The 22,381-nt window shown below is 35.9% G+C and overlaps 1 protein-coding gene across 1 annotated transcript in view; it reads left to right on the forward strand.

Moving 5' to 3' along the window:
• Positions 1-22,381, forward strand: part of PHYHIPL (phytanoyl-CoA 2-hydroxylase interacting protein like) — a 56,209-nt gene that overhangs the window by 25,927 nt on the left and 7,901 nt on the right. The window contains exons 2-4 of the mRNA XM_008270105.5: positions 8,824-9,020; positions 10,725-10,899; positions 15,417-15,534. Of these exons, the coding sequence (XP_008268327.2) occupies positions 8,824-9,020; positions 10,725-10,899; positions 15,417-15,534 (490 nt within the window). The remainder of the gene's footprint in view (positions 1-8,823; positions 9,021-10,724; positions 10,900-15,416; positions 15,535-22,381) is intronic.

The following is a 22,381-nucleotide window of genomic DNA, read 5'->3' on the forward strand; positions in this document are numbered from 1 at the left end:
GGCCAGGGAGTGCAGTGGAGGATGGCCCAAGTGCTTGGGCCCTGCACCCCATGGGAGACCAGGATAAGTACCTGGCTCCTGCCATCGGATCAGCGCGGTGCGCCGGCCGCAGCGTGCTGGCTGCGGCGGCCATTGGAGGGTGAACCAACGGCAAAGGAAGACCTTTCTCTCTGTCTCTCTCTCTCACTGTCCACTCTGCCTGTCAAAAAAAAAAAAAAAAAAAAAAAAAAGAAAGAAATCAAATACCCAGGTATGTGCACATAAAGATTCCTTAAAGCTTATGCTTCCTGAGTTTACTGAAAAATTCACCTCTGATGGTATTTTATGTATCATTCTCCTAAATTTTTTTAATATTAATTTATTTATTTGAAAGAGTTACACAGAGAGAGGAGAAGCAGAGAGGGAGGGGTGAGAGAGAGAGAGAGAGAGAGAGAGAGTGAGTGAGTTAGTTCTATCCACTGGTTCACTCCCCAATTGGCCGCAACGGCCGGAGCTGTGCCAATCCAAAGCCAGGAGCCAGGAGCTTCTTCCGGGTCTCCCATATGGGTGCAGGGGCCCAAGGGCTTGGCCTGCTTTCCCAGGCCACAGCAGAGAGCTGGATCCGAAGTGGAGCAGCCGGGTCTTGAAACGGCACCCATATGGGATGCCGGCGCTTCAGGCCAGGTGTTAACATGCTGCATCACAGCACCGGCCCCCATTCTCCTCAGTTTTAAAGTGAATCGCCTGAGTATAAATAATTTGAGTAATCTCTAGTTAGACCACAAAACTAAAAGTAGCGGATATGATTCCAAAGCCTTGTCTGATTCTAAAGCCAATAAGTATAGAATAACTAAGTAGAATAGAAGAAATATATGACCTATGTGGGTAGAGTACCATTAGAGTTCTCAGAGAGAAGCTATCAACGAACCCTATGGTGGTCAGGAAAGGCTTGCAGGAGGTGGGGCCTAACATCAACTTTGAAAACTAGAATGTAAAATATGGTTAGATTCATATATTCATAAAACATTTATTGTGTCATGTCAACCTTATATATTGTGGGGGACCTTCTATAGAAAAAAGAATGCATAATTATAAAAATATTATTTATTGCGCTAAGAAAGTAAACCTTGCAAATGAGGAACATTCAGAATGTCAAACTTCATTAATCTCATGGTTATTCAGCTTGTATTATAAAGTAGCAGTATGGATTTTACATGCAAAATTCATCCTTTTAGGAGGGGATGTGCAATCTATTCTCACCATATTATAGAAGTTGCTTTGAAATTAGCTGATGTTTTCCATGCTGAAAAATTAATTTTCTTTTCAAACCCTTTTTGATGCCCTTTTACTAGATTTGGACATGCATTTCTTATATGTATTCATTTTTAAAAAAGTGTTATTTAAAATAAGAAGTCAAATATGCAGAGTTGGGAATAAATTGTTGCAGTGTTAATAATTCAATGTCTTGCTCATGGAATAAATTCTATATATGGTTTGCTATTTCTAAATATACTGGATGAACAAAGATCATTATTAGAGAAAGTGAAAGTAGGAAGAATGTTGAGTTGACATCAGTAATGGGTAGATACTCTTTTCCTTAAAGTAGGTTTGGGCTCTTTCAGTAATTCCAATATATTAAATATATTAAACAATATATTAAATACAATATATTAAATACAAAATATATGACTTACTTAGGTCATTTAAAAATAACAATGGAAAAAGCAAACCAAAAAGCAAATAGGATTATTCTAAGAACTTGTATTTACTCTATCATAGTGGAGAAAAGGAACAACAGGAGTAGTTCAGACCCTAAGTTTAATGCAGGTTCTGCCTCCTTTCACACCAGTTTTGTGGTGAATTGCTAATAACTAAAAAATTGAATAGATATGTCTCTTGCCTACTCTGACTTTTATGTGCCTTTGGGTGTCCTTGTTGAGGACAGAATACTGTAAGGTGACAGAAAGTTAGGCATAGTCAGCTGCTAAGTAAATCAGAGTTGATCTGTTGTGCTTTTTATTTGTTTTCTCAAAGTGAGACAAAAATATCACCAAAAAGAATAGAAGGCATTGACATTATTCACCTAGTATATTTGTCAGTGTATAAGTTAAAGAGGAAGAATTTTAACTTCAAAAGAGGTTACCTAGGTAGGGCTGTAAAACATCTCAGTGTGAGAACTTGGACCATATACTATTCCCACTCAACTACACTATGGAATCTCAATTAATTGTTGTATTGCAAAGAAGTATTATCAGAAAAGAAATGAGTTCTTGAATTAATTTATTTTAATCATGAGGTGATGTAAATTAGTGTCAACTGATAAATGCCAGAAACTTAGAAGTTGTTCATTTGAGAAAATATGGTAACCTTAGGATTTCTTTTTAAGAAAAGATGTATGTTTTATTTGTTTGAAAGGCAGAGTAACAAAAAGAGAGGCAGAGACAGAGAGTTTACTCCCCAGATGGCTACAACAGTCAGCTCTGAGCCAGGCTGAAGCCAGGAGCCAATAACTCTTTCCTGGTCTACCACATGGGTGGCAGGGGTGCTAGCACTTGGGACATCTTCCACTGCCTTTCTAGGTACTTTATCAGGAAGCTGGATCAGAAGCAGAACAGCTGGGACTCTAACTGGTGCTCCAAAGTGGGATGCTGGCAGTGTAAGCAGAGGCTTAATCCACTGTGCCACAAGGCTAGATCCAACTGTAAGATTTTTTTTCTTTAATTATCACTGTAATTTACTTTTTACTTTATTTTTAAAGGAATTTATTTATACATTCGAGTCTCAGGCTCACAGCAAATGCACGATAGTTACTATAACGCAATCCTTATGACCATAATGTAAATTAAAAATGTTATCTAAAAAATTTAATAAGATTTCTTAATTTTAGAGTTGAGGGTGACTGTAGAGAATCTCATGCAAAGGAATTCTCTTCTTTTACAAATAAGGAGCAATGTAGATTGATTCACCTGAAACAATACAAGTAATTCTAGAACAACCATGGTAGGCAACTGTAGTATGGCAATTAGAAATCTGCACTTTTATGCCAAAGCTTTTGGCTTGTTTTTGCATTAGTTATTTGGCATTGAACAAGTTACATAACAACTTCTTCCCTCATTTCCACAGTCTGTTAAAATAATAATGGTGATAATAGTTAATTCATAAATTTTTATGAGAATAAAAATATATGTAAAAAATATCCTCAGAATACTGTCTGGCTGACAAAAGTGCTCAATAAATGTTTCTGGTACTAAAAGCTCTAATCAGTACTATGAGTATATTTCAATATTATCTGTTAGGGTTAACAGAAACTGCTTGTATGGTGGCCCAGTGGCTTAGATCTTATTGTCTAGAATTTCCATCTAATATTTTAATTATATAAAATCATTTTTCTTTGTTACAGATTTCTGTTTAACTTTAGAAAAACTTTCTACTTTATTAGTCACCATCTACCAAAGTCTTTTTCAACTTTTTTGTTGAATCATTTTAATATTCTTTGAAAAGTAAGGAGATAAATGAAAAACAAATTTAACTCATCTTTAAAATGAATTTAACAAAATACCCTCATTTTATCATTGCCATTTTGGCTTTCATAGGGAGAACTGACCAAAAATCAATTCATTTTATTCACTGTTGTTTAGCCCATGTACATATATTTTGAATAATTGGACAGCATGGTAGATACTGGATGAGTTTCAGTCTTTCATTTGCTGCTTGTTATTGGTACTGCAGTTCAACTACAGGGGCATTGATGACTTACTTTCTAAAAGTCTTTAGACGTTTTAACTTGGAATTAGCATTGGGTATGGCTAAGAGAGATAAGCCTATAAACGGGAGTATAAAGCATTTATTTTGTACTTTTTGTTTCACTGAAGCAAGAATTTTGTTGTTTCTTCTGTGTACTGGAGAATCCAAATGCTGTATGTTAAGGGTTAGCACCACAGGGATAAACTTGTCTTCTTGGTTTTTCATAAAAGCCAAAAAGTCTAAAATTCATAAGATTTGCAATTGAGATACCTTTGGATACTGACATTTTGGACTTTTGAATCTGAGGTTTCATACTGGTCTTACTCCTTTGCTTTTGTTCACCTAAGTTACCTTTATGGAATAAAACATTTTCATTAATAAATAAGTATACAGTTATTCCCTAATGGAACTGTTTTCCTAACTTTCTAACAGTTGAATTATCCATATCCTCCATTTGTAATTGATAACCCTTGTAGTAATGAGAAACTGTCAAAAGTGTGTTGATATCATATTTCATCAGCTCTGCAACTGGTTCAATATGTAGTTTCATCATTGATGAAGAATAAAATAGTACCTCATAAAACTTTCTTGGAAAATATATTGGAACTATGTTAATAAAGAAATGCTTTTACATGGATTTAAAACTATTCCAAGAGTGATAACTGCAGAATAATTAGACATTTTTAAGACCTCAAATTGGGGTGAAATGCCTTTCAGATACTGTGGTTATTGAAGAAATAACTCCTTCCTGGGTCAGCTCTGCAGCTCCTACATTTTAAAAATATTAACGATTTAGATGTGAAATTCCTATATATGCTGATTTTGTAAGCAAAAATGTAAGAAATGATTCAGAAAGAGTGACTTAAATATTTGGTGCACTGGAAAAAGGTAATAAAATTGTTATGTTGTATAAAAATAAAAAACGAGAAGCTGATGGAAAGAAAGTATGCACTAAGAAGGTGGCAAGTAACAAAGATGAAGACAGGAAATTAGATGTGACCTGATTTTTTAAAAAAGCATATTTGAGAAAAGCATGATGTAAATTAGAAATTGCTGAACTTAAATATCACATAAAAATTAGGAATTCGGGGCCGGTTCTGTGGCACAGTAGGTTAATCCTCTTCCTGCTGCGCCGGCATCCCATATGGGCGCCGGCTCTAGTCCCAGCTGCTCCCTTCCAATCCAGCTCTCTGCTGTGGCCTGGGAAAGCAGTAAAAGATGGCCCAAGTGCTTGGGCCCCTGCACCCACATGGGAGACCGGGAAGAAACACCTGGCTCCTGGTTTCGGATCGGCGCAGCTCTGGCTGTTGCGGCCATCTGGGGAATGAACCAATGAAAGGAAGACCTTTCTCTCTCTCTGTCCCTGCCTCTCACTGTCTGTAACTCTACCTGTCAAATAAATAAAATATTTAAAAAAAAATAGGAAATTATATCCTTTTTTAGCATGTGTAGATTTACTCAGAAATACTAGACTCTATCTGAACATCAATGAACATCAGCAGATTGGGATTTTAGAAGCAAAAAAAGTCTTTAAATATGACCAGAGGCCTGACATTCTGGAGTGAATTAGAACAGTTATGCATTAATTAGATGAAAAGATAGAGTGAACTAATAATTTCCTTTTATATCAATGTGATGTTAAATCAGCTGAAATTATCTGCTACATACCAGATACTGTATTAAATATTTTATATCTGCATTGCCTCATTTTATACTCACTGACCTTATGAGGAAACAGAGGCTGAGACGATTTTAAGATTTCCTCAGCATCAGACGTCTCTGTGTGGCATCATTAGAATTCAATTTTTATTTTTTATTTAGTAAATATAAATTTCCAAAGTACGGATTACAATGGCTCCCCCCACCCATACTTTCCCTCCCACTCGCACCCCTCCCATCTCCCGCTCCCTCTCCCATTCCATTCACATCAAGATTCATTTTCAATTATCTTTATATACAGAGAGAAAGGTCTTCCTTTTCCGTTGGTTCACCCCACAACTGGCCGCTGCGGCGGGCACACGGCGCTAATCCGACGAAGCCAGGAGCCAGGTGCTTCCTCCTGGTCTCCTATAGGGGTGCAGGGCCCAAGGACTTGGGCCATCCTCCACTGCACTCCTGGTCCACAGCAGAGAGCTGGCCTGGAAGAGGGGCAACCGGGACAGAATCCGACTCCCTGACCAGGACTAGAACCTGGTGTGCCGGCATCGCAGGCGGAGGATTAGCCTATTGAGCTAGGGCGCCGGCCTGGCATCATTAGAATTCAAATGTTTGTATGACTAGTAGGGACACTGTCAGCCATTCTGTAATTAATTGTGTTGTTAATTTAAATTATTTACTTTCTTTAACCAAGTAAGAAAGCTGTAAAGTTTAGTGGTTTTGTTAATAACTTGGACTTTAATGGGTAGTCTGAAAATGAAGAGTCTTAATATAATAAATCCTTTACAGGTTTGAGCTTTATAGTGTTCTTAATGGAAAAAAATATGATTTCAGCAAAGGTTCCCATATCACATTTTAATGTAAGGAACATTTTTCAGCAAATTTTAACAATTAGAAGAAAATTTATAAAATGTGCTGTACTGTATGAAGAAATCAGTTATCACTTTAAGTTTGAATAAAATAAGAGTAGTGGCAGTTTAAATGGTAAAATATGTTAGGTAATGTCAATATATTGAAATTGTATATGCAGTAAATTGGATCAAGTACAAAATAGTTTTATTTTTCTCTATGGATTGTAAAAAACAATTTTATTCTTAATGTGAAGTTGTATGGACAGAGTTATAGTATAGATGAATTACAGAATTTTCTATCATTAGTGTCTAGAGAGATTTTCATTAATACTACTACTGTTTTGAAGATAACTGCAATCCAAACAGTAGTTTGAAATGTGACCTTTTGAAAATAGGACAAAAATTACTGTTAGAATATTTATTTCCTTTCCTTTTCCCAAGGCTATTAAAGGGAGTCCACTTGGTTTTTTCCTTCTCTTGAATTCTGAAAAGTGTTAAGCCAAAAGCAATTTGGGGATTGTATGAAAACAGCTATGGAGTAAAGTAAAAAGTGGGAGAAATTTTTCTGGGAATTTCATGTATAAAGTATGTGGAGAAACTAGGATGTGATGGTGCTATAAAGAAGAATGAAAGGTTTTTTTTTTTTTTTTTTTTTTTAAAGATTTATTTGAGAGAGTTACAGAGAAGTAGAGACAGAGAGAGGTCTTCCATTTGCTGGTTGACTCCCCAGATAGCCGCAACGGCTGGAGCTGCGGAGATCCAAAGCCAGGAGCCAGGAGCTTCTTCCGGGTCTCTCCCATGGGTGCAGGGGCCCAAGGACTTGGGCCATCTGCTGCTGCTTTCCCAGGCCATCACAGAGAGCTAGATCAGAAGTGGAGTAGCCAGAACTTGAACCAGCGCCCATATGGGATGCCGGCACTTTAGGCCAGGGCGTTAACCAGCTGCACCACAGCACCGGCCCCAGGAGGAAAGTTTTAAAAAATATTGTTCAACAAATAAAAGTGAAGAACTTAAAGGTATTTTGAAGTCAATTGTTGATTGCCGTTGGGTTCCTCTGGCCACAATACAGTTTGAGATAACATCAAAGATTTAATAAAGTTGGGATTTGTCAAAAGTTTTATTTGAGTGATTGGTGCTGAGTATAGCAGAGGAGAGAACAATTAATCTACACATAGAAGGTATTATAACAGGCTGGCATTCAATGTTATTGCTTTTTAATTTTTGTTAACCAAAATTTATTGTTTTCTGGTAAGGATTAAGATACGTAACTGGTATATGACCTACCATTTTTTTGTCATGTGAATAATTATTTCACTTTTTTCTCTTTGTGGAATTGAACATTATGTTGGCATGGGGAAAGGGAAGGTAGAAAGAAGTAGAATAAAATTTGAATCCAGTATGTCTTTATTGTATATGGAACAAACCTGGCAAGTCTGGGTATATTTCCTTTCTTTGTACTGTCATTCCTCATGTCCTTATCACTTTAAGTGATAGCATTTTCTCTTAGTAGAAGTGTGGAGACAGTCTTCAGAGTAACCAGGTATGAGATCAGTTTTTCAGTATTTCAGTTATATCGATTAACATGGGAATCATATTTTCTTTTAGCCTTATCTATCATTTTGTTATTCAAAATTAAATTTATCAAGATATCATAGGTAAAAGATTCCTAAAGTAATCCTTGACATAATAACTTGTAATTGAATTATCTTCAATGTTATTTAGATGTGTAATGTAATCATTAGCTGCTATTTCCATATATTTCCAAAATAAAAGAGGAACAGCAATTTTTATAGGTTGTCATTGCTACCTTATACATTTTAAAGGATTTTTTTTTTCACTTGAGAGAAAAAGATGGAAGAAGGGAGAGTGGCAGAGGAAGAGTGAGATCTTCCATCTGCTGATTCACTCCTCAAATGCCTGTAAACCCCACCCACCACGCGCATACACACTGGGCTGGGCCAGGTCAAAGCCAGGAGCCAAGAACTCAATCCAGGTATCTCCTATAAGTGGCAGGGAACCAATTACTTGAGCTGTCACCTGATGCCTTCTAGGTGTGTGTTAGCAGAAAGCTGAAATCTGGAGCAAATCCCAGGACTTGAACTCAAGAACCATAATCTGGGTTCAGGTGTCTCAATAAATGCCTTAACTGTTAGGCCAAATGCCTGCTCCTACCTCATATACTTTTAAAGAAACATTACTTTTATTTGACTGGACTCTTTGATTGTCAGCATTTTTATGACATCATCTAGCTTAAAACACCTGATACTACTCTAGGGCAGAACTGATTGGTCATGTAGGAAAAACGGATTCTTGGGGGCTTTTAAGGGTAAGTGTAACCATCAGTGTTTCTGTTTCAACTCTATGAAAGCAGATATTAGTGAAAATGTAGATATGGGAAGGCTTAAGTCATCTCTTATTGTAAATAGGACCTTAGAAACATCCTTTATTATCATTAGCACTGACATTACTTCATGATCTAAATTAAATCCTAGATTTAGTAACTATATAGTTGAATTCAAAATAGGTACACCTTGAAAATTGGAAAACAACACATTAATTGGAAACTACCTTTATGTGTATTGTTTTCTTTCAGGGAACAAATCACAAGACAGTGGCATAGCAGAGATGGAAGAACTTCCTGTACCACATAACATCAAAATAAGCAATATTACATGTGATTCATTCAAGATTTCATGGGAAATGGATTCAAAATCAAAGGATCGTATTACACATTATTTCATAGACCTTAACAAGAAAGAGAACAAGAACTCTAATAAATTCAAGCACAAGGTAAATGCAACAAACACTTAAATTGACTTGCATCTTAAAAACATTTGTAGTAAGAACATCTTTTAAAAAATGGTTCATTAATAATATATTTTATATTGGCAAGAATAAAGATTATGTGATTTTAAAACCTAATCCTGTAATATATTTTATAAAAAATGCTATACTAATTGTTAAAAGATAATTTTCAAAAATGGTAAAATCATGGCTGTCATGAAGACATGAAATCAGTATATGCTGAAGATTTCAACTGATTAATAAGGAAACTGATAAGGTACTACATTGAATTCGTAGGATAATACAAAAAGATACTCATTTTTAGATCAGGTATATTGAAATTAATGTGGATGTAGACTCAAAAAAATGGGTGCAGTGTCCCTCCACTGGCAGAATTTATTTACAGGTATTTAGACAAGAATAACTGAATTGTTACTAATTCCTAGAGATTACAAAATTGTAGAATAGCTTCCATAGAATCAGAAGCAGATAGCCAGAAAGTTGTGCTACAGGCAGTGCATACGTCTTTATTGAGACACACATTTTTCCTCTGCTAACTGCCAAAAGAGGAATCTGATACAGCTTATAAGCATCATGTTATTTGTTAAAACACTTTAGGGCTGAAAATTGCTTTAGGCAGTTAATTTTCTGTTGTTTTGTTCATTTTGGGAGTGAAAATTTCTTGTATTGCCTTTTTGTTTTTAGAATGAAAATTACCAACTTTTAGATTTTTTTAGATATGTAATATTTCTAATGTTTATTTGCATACCTGTCTACATATCATACATCTTTTCTGATGTATATCTCTCTAAAAGTACCTGTAGAGAGGATAAGTTAACTGGTTTAAGTGTTCTTTCTTATGTTGTGTGAAAGAGAAAGCAAACTTAATCAGTCGTTATTGTTCCCAAGTTCTAATTTTGATTATGTTTCTTGGTGATACTCTGTTTACATTTGCCTTCTTGAAGCAACTTGGAAATATTTAATATTAAATGAGCTCAAGATTTAACCCCCTTTATTTACTCCATACTTAGGATACCATGTCATTGAAAATGTAGTGTCCACTCATCTGGCATATTAATGATTAGTCCTTATTTACAAATACTTAAACTATTCTGTGACTCAGACTCAGTACCTGAATAAAAGTAAAGCAGATGTTAGCCTCATTTGTATTAAAACAGATCCATTTAATTAAAGTAATTTTTAAAAAAATTCTATCCTTTCACATATAAATTGTTTAGTAGTGGGCTAGTCCTGAAAAAAAAATAAGGTAAATTAAGCAAATGTAGTACTTTTAATATCTAATATATTGTTTTGTTCTTAAAAAAACTTTGTCATTTAGTATTAATGTAGTACTTTTAATATCTAATATATTTTGTTCTTAAAAAAAACTTTGTTATTTAGTATTACAGGTTATAGCATTTTGAGGAACATATAGTTCAGAAAAGAACATACTGGAAATCAAATCCATGAACATTTATGCTATTGATTAGCTGTGTGGTCTTGAGCAGGCCTCTTGATCAAGTCGGGGCTTTAGTTTTTGGATATGAAGAATAAGAGATTTAAATCTAAGTATCTTTAAACAAGAAAATTCTGTTGTCAGCTAGGAATTTAATAAACTTCCTAATTGGTTACAACTCATTAAAGTTATATGCTGAATTAGTATCTGTTCTCCCTTTCCTTCCATCCTTCCCTTCCTTTTCTCCCTCTTAGGATGTTCCAACAAAGCTCGTGGCAAAAGCTGTTCCCTTGCCTATGACTGTACGTGGACACTGGTTTTTGAGTCCAAGAACTGAGTATACAGTAGCAGTGCAGACGGCCTCAAAGCAAGTTGATGGTGACTATGTTGTATCCGAATGGAGTGAAATTATAGAATTCTGCACAGCAGGTAAGAGAACGAGGTATAAATATAGGGAAAAAATAACCATTACTTAGTTGTTACTGGAAAGTAAATTACAGAAAATCTATTTTTGTAATTATAAAGGTGATATGTACTGAACTGGTCATTGTTGCATTGTCAATAGCACCGTGGAACAACAATATTAAATTGGTTTTGGTTGGACAGAGCTAAGGTTCTCAGTAGGAGCACCAAGGTGATTGCTTCAAATCATTTCTTTATGTTTTCCCCAAATGAAAGTTTTGCAAATAAAGACAGGTGAAGTTTGAAAACATACTCATCATACATTGGGTTTCATTTTCACAGAGATGTCTTTTTACTTTTTTTTCATTACTTTCATTTTCACATATATTAAAATAAAGTTCAAAAATACTCTTATCTAATTTAGGGGTATTATAGATTGAAGTGTCTGTCCATAGCAGAAATGTTACTAGATGTTTCATTTAAATGCTGTAAGAGTCCAAAAAACAACAACAACAAAAAAAACCCTGTCTAAACTAGTGTCCTATGTGTGTATATATGTCTTTGTTTCATTAAAATATACCTAATAGCCATTTGGCATTGGGAGATCTGATGTGGAGAGCTTGTGGCATTTGATGCTAAAGTGTACCCTAATATTCCATTAGATTATTCCAATGGAAATGTTATCATTCTTCTCATTCACCTATTGTTTACTCATTAACCAAGAAGTACTCAGGGACCAGCGTTGTGTTGCAGCACATTAAGCTGCTGCTTGTGGTGTTGGTGTCCAAAATCAGAATGCTATTGGAGTCTCAGCTGTTCTATTTCCTATCCCGCGTCCTGCTAATGCACCTGGAAAAGCAGATTACCCAAGTACTTGGGTCCCTACCACCCATGTGGGAGACAGAATGGAGTTCTTGGTTCTTGGCTTCAGTCTGGCTCAGACTTGCCCATTTGGGAAGTGAACCAGCAGATAGAAGATATCCACCCACCCCCTTTCTCTCTCTCTCTCTCTCTCTCTCTCTCTCTCTCTCTCTCTCTCCATTTTAAAAACAAATCTTCAAAAAGAAAAAACACAAAAACAAGCATTTATTGAACAGTGAGGTATTGAAAGGATGAAAAGCTCTCTCTCTACCTAAGCACTTCTGTCATTCTTTTGTTTTTCAGAATGGAATTTTGTTCTCCTCTTTGTCTAGATGACTATTTCCTATAAAAATGTTGTGGGGTAGAGGCTGCAACAGTAAAAAAAGATGCTTCTAGAAAAAGTCTTGTAAACAATTTGCCTCACCTATTGCAGGTTGCTTAGCAACTTTCCTCAGCTGAGACATCCTTCAGATCAATCAGCTTTCCCCACTCCCCTCCCCAACCCATGGCCTCAGAATTGTATTATTTTAGAATCATTGCATGCTTAGTTCTTTATTTCAATACCTTCTGTTGTTTCTCAGTCTGCACTAAATATGAAATTTGTATGAACATGTTAAATGGATGAAATTTTACTTCTGTGTGATTTTGATTTTATCTGCAACCTTTTGTTGTTGTTGTTGTTCATTGAGGAAGTTGTTAAGGATTGTAGCATCTTTGTTAAAGATTTCAGTGTTCAGTGTTCCAGATTTCAAGAAAATAGTATCTTTCCAGTACCATATTTGTTTATCTTATGCCATAAATTCTAAGATGCACCATTTTATGTATCACTTAGAAAAAAATTCCACCAACTAACTTACGACAGTGCTTTCTTTTACATTTATTGTTAGGCACATGTCAGAGATGTTTAAATGTGTAAAAATGCATTTTAGAATAGGTGAGAAATGGTAGTAATCATAGTTCACTAATCAGTAATGAAATAGCTAAAGATTCTCTATTAACAATAGATATAAAAATTCTTCATAATACAACTTTTAACTGTATTTCAAGTGTCATGTTGGAATTAGCATTCACCTGATTTTTTTTTTCCTGAATTAAAATTTCTCTTTGGAATCTCATATTCACTCTTTCCTGCTTCTCCATTTTCATTCTACCCTACCAGGGAGGCTTAATCTAAGTAAGCACATAGGCACAATCTCTTTGACATTTTTTACAGGTTAGGCATCCCTACTTTGAATGTCAAAAATCTGATATGCTCTAAAATCTGAAATTTTTTGAGCATTGACATATGTTTTGAAAGTTTAGGATTTTGAAGCTTTTCAGGGTAGGAATGCTCAGCTGGTAAAGCCTATACCGATTTTTCCAAAAACTAAAAAACTCTGAATACAATTCTGATCCAAAGCATTTCAGATAAGGGACATTCAATCTGTAATACATGCAGTTTTCTAAAGGATGATAGCAAACAGTAACATAGTATTTTACACTAAAAGGTGCTATAGTATACCCGCCAAAACCCCCATTTGATGTTAGGAAAAGGCATCAAATTTTTTCTGCAGCTTAAGGAAGACCTTTTAGGATTTTAGTTCAGAAATATTATAGATTCACACAGACTCTACACATGTATATATTCAGTCTATTCTGTGATCTAGTTAACGATGTGACGGCATGTTTACTATGTATATGAAGGTAAATCTTGTATCTTAATATGATTTAGTTCTTGTTAACTATAACAAAATCCCTGAGACATTTATGAAGAAAAGAGGATTATTTTGGCTCAGTTTTGGAGGTTGAATGTCTAAGACTGGGTGTCTCCATCAATTTAGCTTCGGAAGAGGGTGTAATGGTCGATGGTATCTTAGCAGGAGAATGTGTAGGAGCAGGAGGTCACATTATTAGACAGGAAGCCAAAGAGTGGGGTCGTACACTGCCTTCTCAGGGCATGTCTCCAATTGAACTAAGGACTCCCACTTGACCCCCCATCTTAAAAGAGGTCCCACACTACCTCTAAGTACCACATCCCTGGCAACAAAGCTTCTAACACATTAACTTTTAGAAGACAAACTCAAACCATATACAGACCATAGTACTCCTTTAATTATATACCATAATTTGCTTAAGGAAGTTATAGGATAAATAAGGAAAATGCCAGTTTGGAGATGTGTGACAATATTTTTCTATAAATCGTGCATTTTTATTTACATGATTAAAATCTAAGAGGAACTTAAAATGTCCAAAACTGTTGAGTTTATCATAATTAGAGATTATTTCACCCATGCTTTCTCAGTAACCTTGACTCTGTAAATTTTGAGACAGCTATTTTATATAAGTTGTCTTTTAAGCCAGACATCTAATTCAATATTTATTGAGCTTATACTATGTATGAGGCACTGTGCAAGGTATTGGAAATAAAATAGAATGCCACAGGCCAAACTCTTCATTCTGTGAAAAAGATGATACCACGTATTTATCCCAGACTTAAAAATGATGCCATAAGAAGTCATTTTTGTCTCTCTATATATTTATCTTTCCTTAGAATCCTCCCTTAGATTGCTAGTTCCTTGAAGCAATTTTTTATCTTGATTATCTGACTTTGTATTCTGACCTGTGCATTATATGATCTAATATAAATGTTTATTGACCCAGGGAAACAGTGGGTAAACCAAACAATGTTGCTGTGAGCAGTTTAACTAAGTTGGTCTGTTTGGAAAGTCTTAACTGTGATTAACCACGAAGTTAATTCTCGTGCAAGAGTTTGACAATGAAAAATTGGTAAAAAGTGTCATTACTTTCACAGTATCATTAGATTTCAAAGGGTGTTGGTACTCAGACAATCAACTGGGAGCTAGCAACCAAGTCTCGTAAGTTACTGGTTATATGAACATTGGGCAAAATCATTAAAAAGTTTGATAAGCTTCAATTTCTGCATCAATAAAATAGTCATTTAAAGGGAAAAGTTTTATTTATTTGAAAGACAGAGAAGACAGACCAAGAGATGAAGAAAGAGATCTTCTATCTGCTTATTCACTCCTCAAATAACCACAATGGCCAGGGTTAAGCCAGATCAAAGCCAGGCACCTGGAACTTCATCTGGGTCTCCATGTGGGTGGCAGGGCCCAAGTACTTGTGCCCTCTGGTGCTGCTTACCCAGCAATATTAGCAGAGAGCTGGATTGGAACCTGAGCAGCCAGGGGCTGAACTGGTGCTCCCAGTGGCTTACCTTGCTGCACCACAAACACTGGCACCTAAAATGCTAATATTTAATCTGTCTTATCAGCTTTACAAAATAAATGAGCATTATTATTTCTGCTTTCCAATTTTGTTATTGATTGCAGATTATAAACTATCAGCTTATTTTATTGACTTTATCACTTGCTCAAAGAAAAGCTAGTCAGGTGCTGATGGACATTACTTGAGTTATGAAAATTTATTTAGCTTATTTTTGTTTCAGTATCTTCCATTTTGTAGAGTGGAAAAAATATAAACATAATTCTAAGCAGCAATGATAACTTAAATACATTTATAAAATGAAAAATGTGCCATACAATGAATGATTTCTGTTTACAATTTTATTTCCTATTCACTAAATTGAATTCCCTAAAGGTTAATTTAAAAAATCTTCAATTTATTAAATATGTAATTTATTTTTTGGTGTTCTGTTTTTAATGGACTTTCTTGGTTATTTTCAGACTACTCAAAAGTTCATCTAACACAGCTGTTGGAGAAGGCTGAAGTGATTTCAGGACGTATGCTTAAATTTTCAGTTTTTTATCGTAACCAGCACAAAGAATATTTTGACTATATTCGGTAAGAGTAAAAATATATTGACTTGTTTTACTAAATACTCTAAATTCTAGGCTCAGATTTACTTTGACTCTGTTTCTGTCAATTAGCAATTATTTGCATTTAAAAGTACTTCATTATAGCTGGCTTTTATTTCCCACAGAAATTTAGAAAAAGATTATAGGATTTTTCTCACTTCACTTAAATTTCTTTCCATAATCATTTGTAATAGCAATTCTTGTCTGTTTGACCACATGATTTTTTAAAATATTTATTTGAAAGAGTTACAGAGAGAGAGAGAGAGAAAATCTTCCACTCCCCAGGTGGCTGCAATGGCCAGGGCTGACCCAGACTGAAGCAAGGAGCCAGTAGCTCCAACTGGGTCTCCCAAGTTGGTGGCAGGGGCACTTTGGCCATCTGCTACTGCTTCTCTCAAGCCATTAGCAGGAAGCTGGATTGGATGTGGAACGGCAGGGACTTGAACTGGCACCCATATGGGATCCTGGCATCCCAAAGGGTGGCTTTATCTCCCCCACTCTACCGCCTCCCCACCCCACCCTGCTAAGCCACGATGCTAGCTTCTGACTAGAAGATTTTAAACCTGTGCTGTTATTCAGATTGATAAGCATTTAATTCATACATTCCTCTAATTCCTAATCACAGAATGCCCACTTGCCTTATACTTTGAAATTTTCTCTTTGACAGTGAGAATTAGAGAATAAAAGGGCGTTCCTTTCATAATATATTGTAAATCAGATGGGATTTGCAAAGCTTCTGCCTAAGTACAAAGTGGAAATGGTTCCTGCGAAGTTGAAACAATTCTATCTTATCAGCAGTTTTAGTAGTTGTAGCAAATTTTCTTCTACAAATGAAAAAATGTTTAAGATGATAAATAGGTGCATGTTTCACAGTAAAACTAAGACTTATAAATGACAAATGCTAGTTTCTGTAACTTCTACACAGCAATACCTGTAGTGTGTCATTTTAAAAGCCTTGGTCTTACCTTAGACTCTTAAGGATTTGGAAGTTGACAGGACTGTGTGTGTGTGTGTGTATATATATATATATATTAAAAAACAGGAAATTTTTTTATTTTTATTTTTCACACTTTTCGTCTCTTAAATCAAGATCATGGTTCCAGATTTAAGTCAGTTGCAATATATGAAAAAATTTTTAAAAAGTGTAGTTAGGCATCAGTGTTCTTTAAATAAAGTATTTTACCATAGCATATTTTTAATACATTTTGGTGTGAAAAGCATTCCTGCCTTTTCTTTGATTATCTCATGTAAATACAGAATTTGGTCCATCATTCTCTAGACTGGTAAAGTATTCACTCTCGAGTTTATGTAATTCCTGGTGTATGTCATTAAGAGTATAATCTGATAATAAATTACTGTGCTTGTTAGTTGCCAATTGGAATGATTATATATACTCAGCAAGAAGGTGTTTCTTTATTAAGCATGAAATTTGAAAACAAAATTTTCCACTGTTGCTGTTGTCTTAAGAAATAGATGAAGCAGATAAATAATTTTATATTTGGTGCTAGGTTTAAATTTCTTGAGAATTACTAGTGTCTGTGTTTTGTGGCCACTGGAGGTCAGTATCACCCTAGCATTTTTTCACTGTCCTTCACGTGGGCCCTGGCCTGTTTTCAGTCCTTCCATACTTTAAAATTTCCTGCATCTGTTTCCAAAAATTCTTCCAAGAAGTAAATAAAAACATAAAGACAAAGCACCAGAAAATGGATAAAGTCATTAGAGATACTGTATGATTTATTAACGAATTTGCTTTTTTTGAATTTTCAATGATAATTATAAAACAGGTGAAATCCATTTAGATATTTGGCAAGGCATGAGTATAATTTCTTTTTTAGTTATTCTAAAAATTTTAATGACATTTAATATTGCTCCTTTATGGGATATAATGCAATGTTTCAACACATATACAGCATAAAGTGATCAAACCAGGCAACTAGCTTTTCCATTTTCTTATCTTTTGTGTTTAGAAACCACAAGCTCCTCTCTCCTATATGTTATATCACATGTTGGGTGGATTATAGTTCCTCATATAACTCATAATAGAAATTACGAATTCAATCTATGTTGATCCAGTCTTCCTTTATTTCCTCTACCCTCCAGTATCTCCAGTCTCTACTAATCAGTGCATTTTTTTAGCTTCCACATATAAGAGAAAACAAGTACATTTGAGCTTCTCTGTATCTTACTTCAACCTGCATGTAGTTCTAGCAATTTTTATGCAAATGTCAGGATTTTTTTTCTTGATGAATAATAATCCACTTTGTGTGCAGTTACCATATGTTCTTTATTCATTCATCCATTGATGGACATATCTTGGCTACTGTGAATGGTGTTTCAATGAACAATAATCTTGGGAGTGCAGATATCACCTTCATATTCTAGTTTCATTTCTTACATACCCAGAAGTGAGATAGCTGAGTCCTATGACAGATCTTAGTTTTTATGAAGACCCTCCATACTGCAGAATGGCTGCACAAATATGCATTCCCACTAGCAGTGCATGAGGTTCTCTTTTCTTCACCATTCTCACTAGTGTCTGTAAACTTATTTGTCCTTTTCATAATAGCCAATTTAACTAGAGTCAATACTTATCTCACTGTGGTTTTGATTTGCATTTCCCTGATGACTAGTGACGTTGAACTTTTTTTTAAGGTATTTGTTAGCTATTTGTATTTCTTCTTTTGAGAAGTTATTTGTTTAGATTCATGTCTATTTCCTGGATTTTTTGTTCCTTATATATTCTGGATATTAATCTTTTAATAGATGCATAACTTGCAGATATTTTCTTCCATTCTACTGGTTGTCTTTTTATTCAGTTGATTTATTGCTTTTGATGTACTGAACTTCTTAGCCTGAATTAATCCCATTTGCCTAAATTTTATATGTATTGTGAATGGGATTGCTTTTATAACTTTTCAGTTAGTTTATTACTGGTTTGTAACAATGATGATTTTGCAGTTTTTACTGAATTTTGCAGATTTTACTGAATTTGCCAATTTTAAGTCTCGTAGTAGATTGAGTTTATTGTGTGTTGAATCATTCCATTTACTATTAAGATTGTTCTTCAGAAATACCATCATGTGAATAGTCACGGCTGCAAAGTAAGGAAGGACCATCAAAGTAGGTGGTGGCTAGTGCTTCATCCATCCAGAGAGGTCCTAGTGGCTCTGGAAACTGGTGGTGATCACAGAGGTAGTTTTGGTGGCAATGACAGCTTTGGTTGTGGGGGAAATCTCAGTGGTCACGGTGGCTGTGGTAACAGTGGGGATGCTTACAATGGGTGGAATGTAATGAGGGAAGCAATTTCAGAGGTGGTGGAAGCTACGGTGATTTTGGCAATTACAACAATCAGTCTTCAAATTTTAGACTCCATGAATAGAGGAAACTTTGAAGGCAGAAGCTCTGATTCCTGTGGTGGTAGAAACCAATATTCTCCCAAACCATGAAATCAAGATGGCGTGGTCAGTTACAGCAGCAGCAGTTTCTATGGCAAGGGCAGGTTTTAATAATTTCCAGTCAACAAAGCATAGGAGGAGTGGCAAGCCAGAGAAGTGACAGGGAAGCTATAGGTTACAACAGATTTGTGACCTTACTAAAGCACAAGGCCTATCTGCTACAAAGAAGACATGTTTTAGACAATACTTATGTATATATATATAAAAAAAAAAACTTGACTCTACTGGAGACTAATTGTGTAAGAGGTTTAATAGTTTTTAGTTTCCATTCTGTGCAAAGTATAAAGCGTTCCAACCAAGTGTTTTAATGTTTGTTTTCACACTCACGCTGGTGATTGTTCAATGTAATAGTCTGGTCATGATGTAGATAAATGTCTAAGAACATTGTGGCAGGCGCCGCGGCTCAATAGGCTAATCTTCCGCCTGCGGCACCGGCACACCGGGTTCTAGTCCCAGTAGGGTCACCAGATTCTGTCCCGGTCACTCCTCTTCCTGTCCAGCTCTCTGCTGTGGCCCGGTAGTGCAGTGGAGGATGGCCCAAGTACTTGGGCCCTGCACCCACGTGGGAGACCAGGAGAAGCACCTGGCTCCTGCCTTCGGATCAGCGCGGTGTGCCGGCTGCAGCGGCCATTGGAGGGTGAACCAAAGGAAAAGGAAGACCTTTCTCTGTCTCACTGTCCACTCTGCCTGTAAGAAAAAAAAAAAAAAAATCTTGTCACTTTCACATAGGGAAATTTTTTCACCTTTTCCATTTGTGTGCATTTTATGTTTTCTTCTTTCCTAATTTCTTTGGTTGAATCTTTTACAACTACATTGAATCTAAGAGTGAGAATGAACATTCTTGTCTGATTCTAGATGTAAGAGGAAATAGTTTCAGTTATTCCTATTTAATACAATGTCGACCTGTGCTTATACTATATAGCCGTTATTATGTTAAGCTATGGTTTTTTGTTTTGTTTTGTTTTGTTTTGTTTGTTTGTTTGTTTTGACAGGCAGAGTGGACAGTGAGAGAGACAGAGAGAAAGGTCTTCCTTTGCCGTTGGTTCACCCTCCAATACCACCACGGCCGGCGTGCTGCGGCCGGCGCACCGTGCTGATCCGATGGCAGGAGCCGGGTGCTTCTCCTGGTCTCCCATGGTGTGCAGGGCCCAAGTACTTGGGCCATCCTCCACTGCACTCCCTGGCCACAGCAGAGAGCTGGCCTGGAAAAGGGGCAACCGGGACAGAATCTGGCACCCCGACCGGGACTAGAACACGGTGTGCCGGCGCCGCAAGACAGAGGATTAGCCTAGTGAGCCATGGCGCTGGCCAAGCTATGGTCTTTATATACCTAATTTGTTCAGGGTTTTTATCATAAATGGACATGGAATTTTATCAATTGCGTTTTTTTATGTTTTTTTTTAATTTTTTTTTTAATTTTTTTGACAGGCAGAGTGGACAGTGAGAGAGAGACACAGAAAGAAAGGTCTTCCTTTGCCGTTGGTTCACCCTCCAATGGCCGCGGGCAGCGCGCTGTGGCCGGCACCCCGCGCTGATCCGAAGGCATGAGCCAGGTGCTTCTCCTGGTCTCCCATGTGGGTGCAGGGCCCAAGTACTTGGGCCATCCTCCACTGCACTCCCAGGCCACAGCAGAGAGCTGGCCTGGAAGAGGGGCAACCGGGAAAGAATCTGGAGCCCTGACCAGGACTAGAACCTGGTGTGCCGGCGCCGCAAGGCGGAGGATTAGCCTATTGAGCCACGGCACTGGCCCTCAATTGCGTTTTCTGTACCTATTAAGGTTAGATGATTTTTATCCTTCATAATATTGACATTATAAATTACATTTATTGATTTGTATTAGGTTGAACCATCCCTGCATTCTTGGGATGAATGATCATTTTGATGTATTGTTGGATTCAATTTGCAAGTATTTGTTGATGTATATATAATATATATACATATATATATATATATATTCATCAGGGATATGGGACTATGGTTTATTGTTGTGGCATTGTTTGGTTTTGTAATCAAGGTAATGTTACCCTTGTGTATTAAGTTTGGAAAAGTTCTCTTAAAAGTTTGGTAGAACTCTAGGCAGTGATGCTATCTAGTCATGGAATTTTCTTTGTGTTAAAGACCCATAAAATCATTTGGTCTGGCCCTGCCAAGGCACCTGCAGGCAGGACTTGAAATTCAGCCAATCTGTAGCAGGCTAAGTTGATAATTTGGTATGCCCTTGGGCAGAAAAAAAAGCTACCCCTGGTAGCTAAAGGCTTATCAATTTTATCTTTTCAAAAATTAACTCATCATTATCCTTTTGTATTTCTTTTCTATGTCTTTATTTCTTTATCTGGTCTTTGGTATTTATTTCCTTCTCCTAATTTTGGGTTTATCCCTGTTTTCTAAAATCTTATATCAAGTTATTTGATACCTGTTTTTAATGTAGTTGCTTATTACTATGAGGATACAGCATAAGTTTCAATATGTTTTCACTTTGATTAGTTTCAAGGCATTTTAAAATTTTCCTTTTGAATTCTTCAATAGGATGTTGCTCAGTCATGTATTTTTTTAATTTCCTGAGTGCTTTGTTGAATTTTATTCCATTGTCATCAGAAAAGATATATATGATTTTTATTGTTAAAAATTGAGACTTATTTTGTGTCTTAATAGGCTATCCTAGGGAATGTTAGATGTGCTGGGGTGAAAAGAATGTGTATTCTATAGTTGTTGGGTGGAATGTTCTGTCAATATGTCAGGTCCATTTGATCAAAAATATATCTTAACTCAGATGTTTGTTGATTTTTTTTCTCAATGATCTTTCCATTGATGAAAGGAAGTGAAGTGCCCTACTAAAATTATATTGGAGGTTGTTCACCCTTTAGATCTAATGTTTGTTTTATAACATTGGGTGTTCCAGCATTTACAGTTACATTTCAATGTTCCATCATTTACATTACATTTACAGTTACCATATAATCTTTGCTAATTTATCTCTTAACTATTATATAACAGTCTTCTTTGTCTCCTTTTATGGTTTTGTCTTAAAGCCCATTTTGTCCAATATATGTACAACTTTTCCTGCCAGCTTTTAGCTTCCATTTTCAAAGGAGTCCTTGTTATCTATACTTTGACCTTCTGTCTGTCTGTCTGTACTGGTGAAATGAGTTTTTTGAAGGCAGCCTTCTGCTTGTGTTTTTTCAATTTATTTAGTCTATGCCTTTTATATTCAAAGTAATATTGATAAGTAATGACATAGTTCTATTTTTTAAAATTACTTCTTTTGATTTTAAATATCCCTTGTTCTTTTCCTACTGGGGTTTATCCTTTCAGGCGTTTGTGATGTTGGTTGTTTATTTATTTATTGGCTTCTGTATATAGGACTTATTTAGTATCTTT

The sequence above is a fragment of the Oryctolagus cuniculus genome, chromosome 15, assembly GCF_051225735.1.
Source record: "Oryctolagus cuniculus isolate XC-2025 breed Fujian yellow rabbit chromosome 15, ASM5122573v1, whole genome shotgun sequence".
In the NCBI taxonomy this organism is placed as follows: Eukaryota; Metazoa; Chordata; class Mammalia; order Lagomorpha; family Leporidae; genus Oryctolagus; species Oryctolagus cuniculus.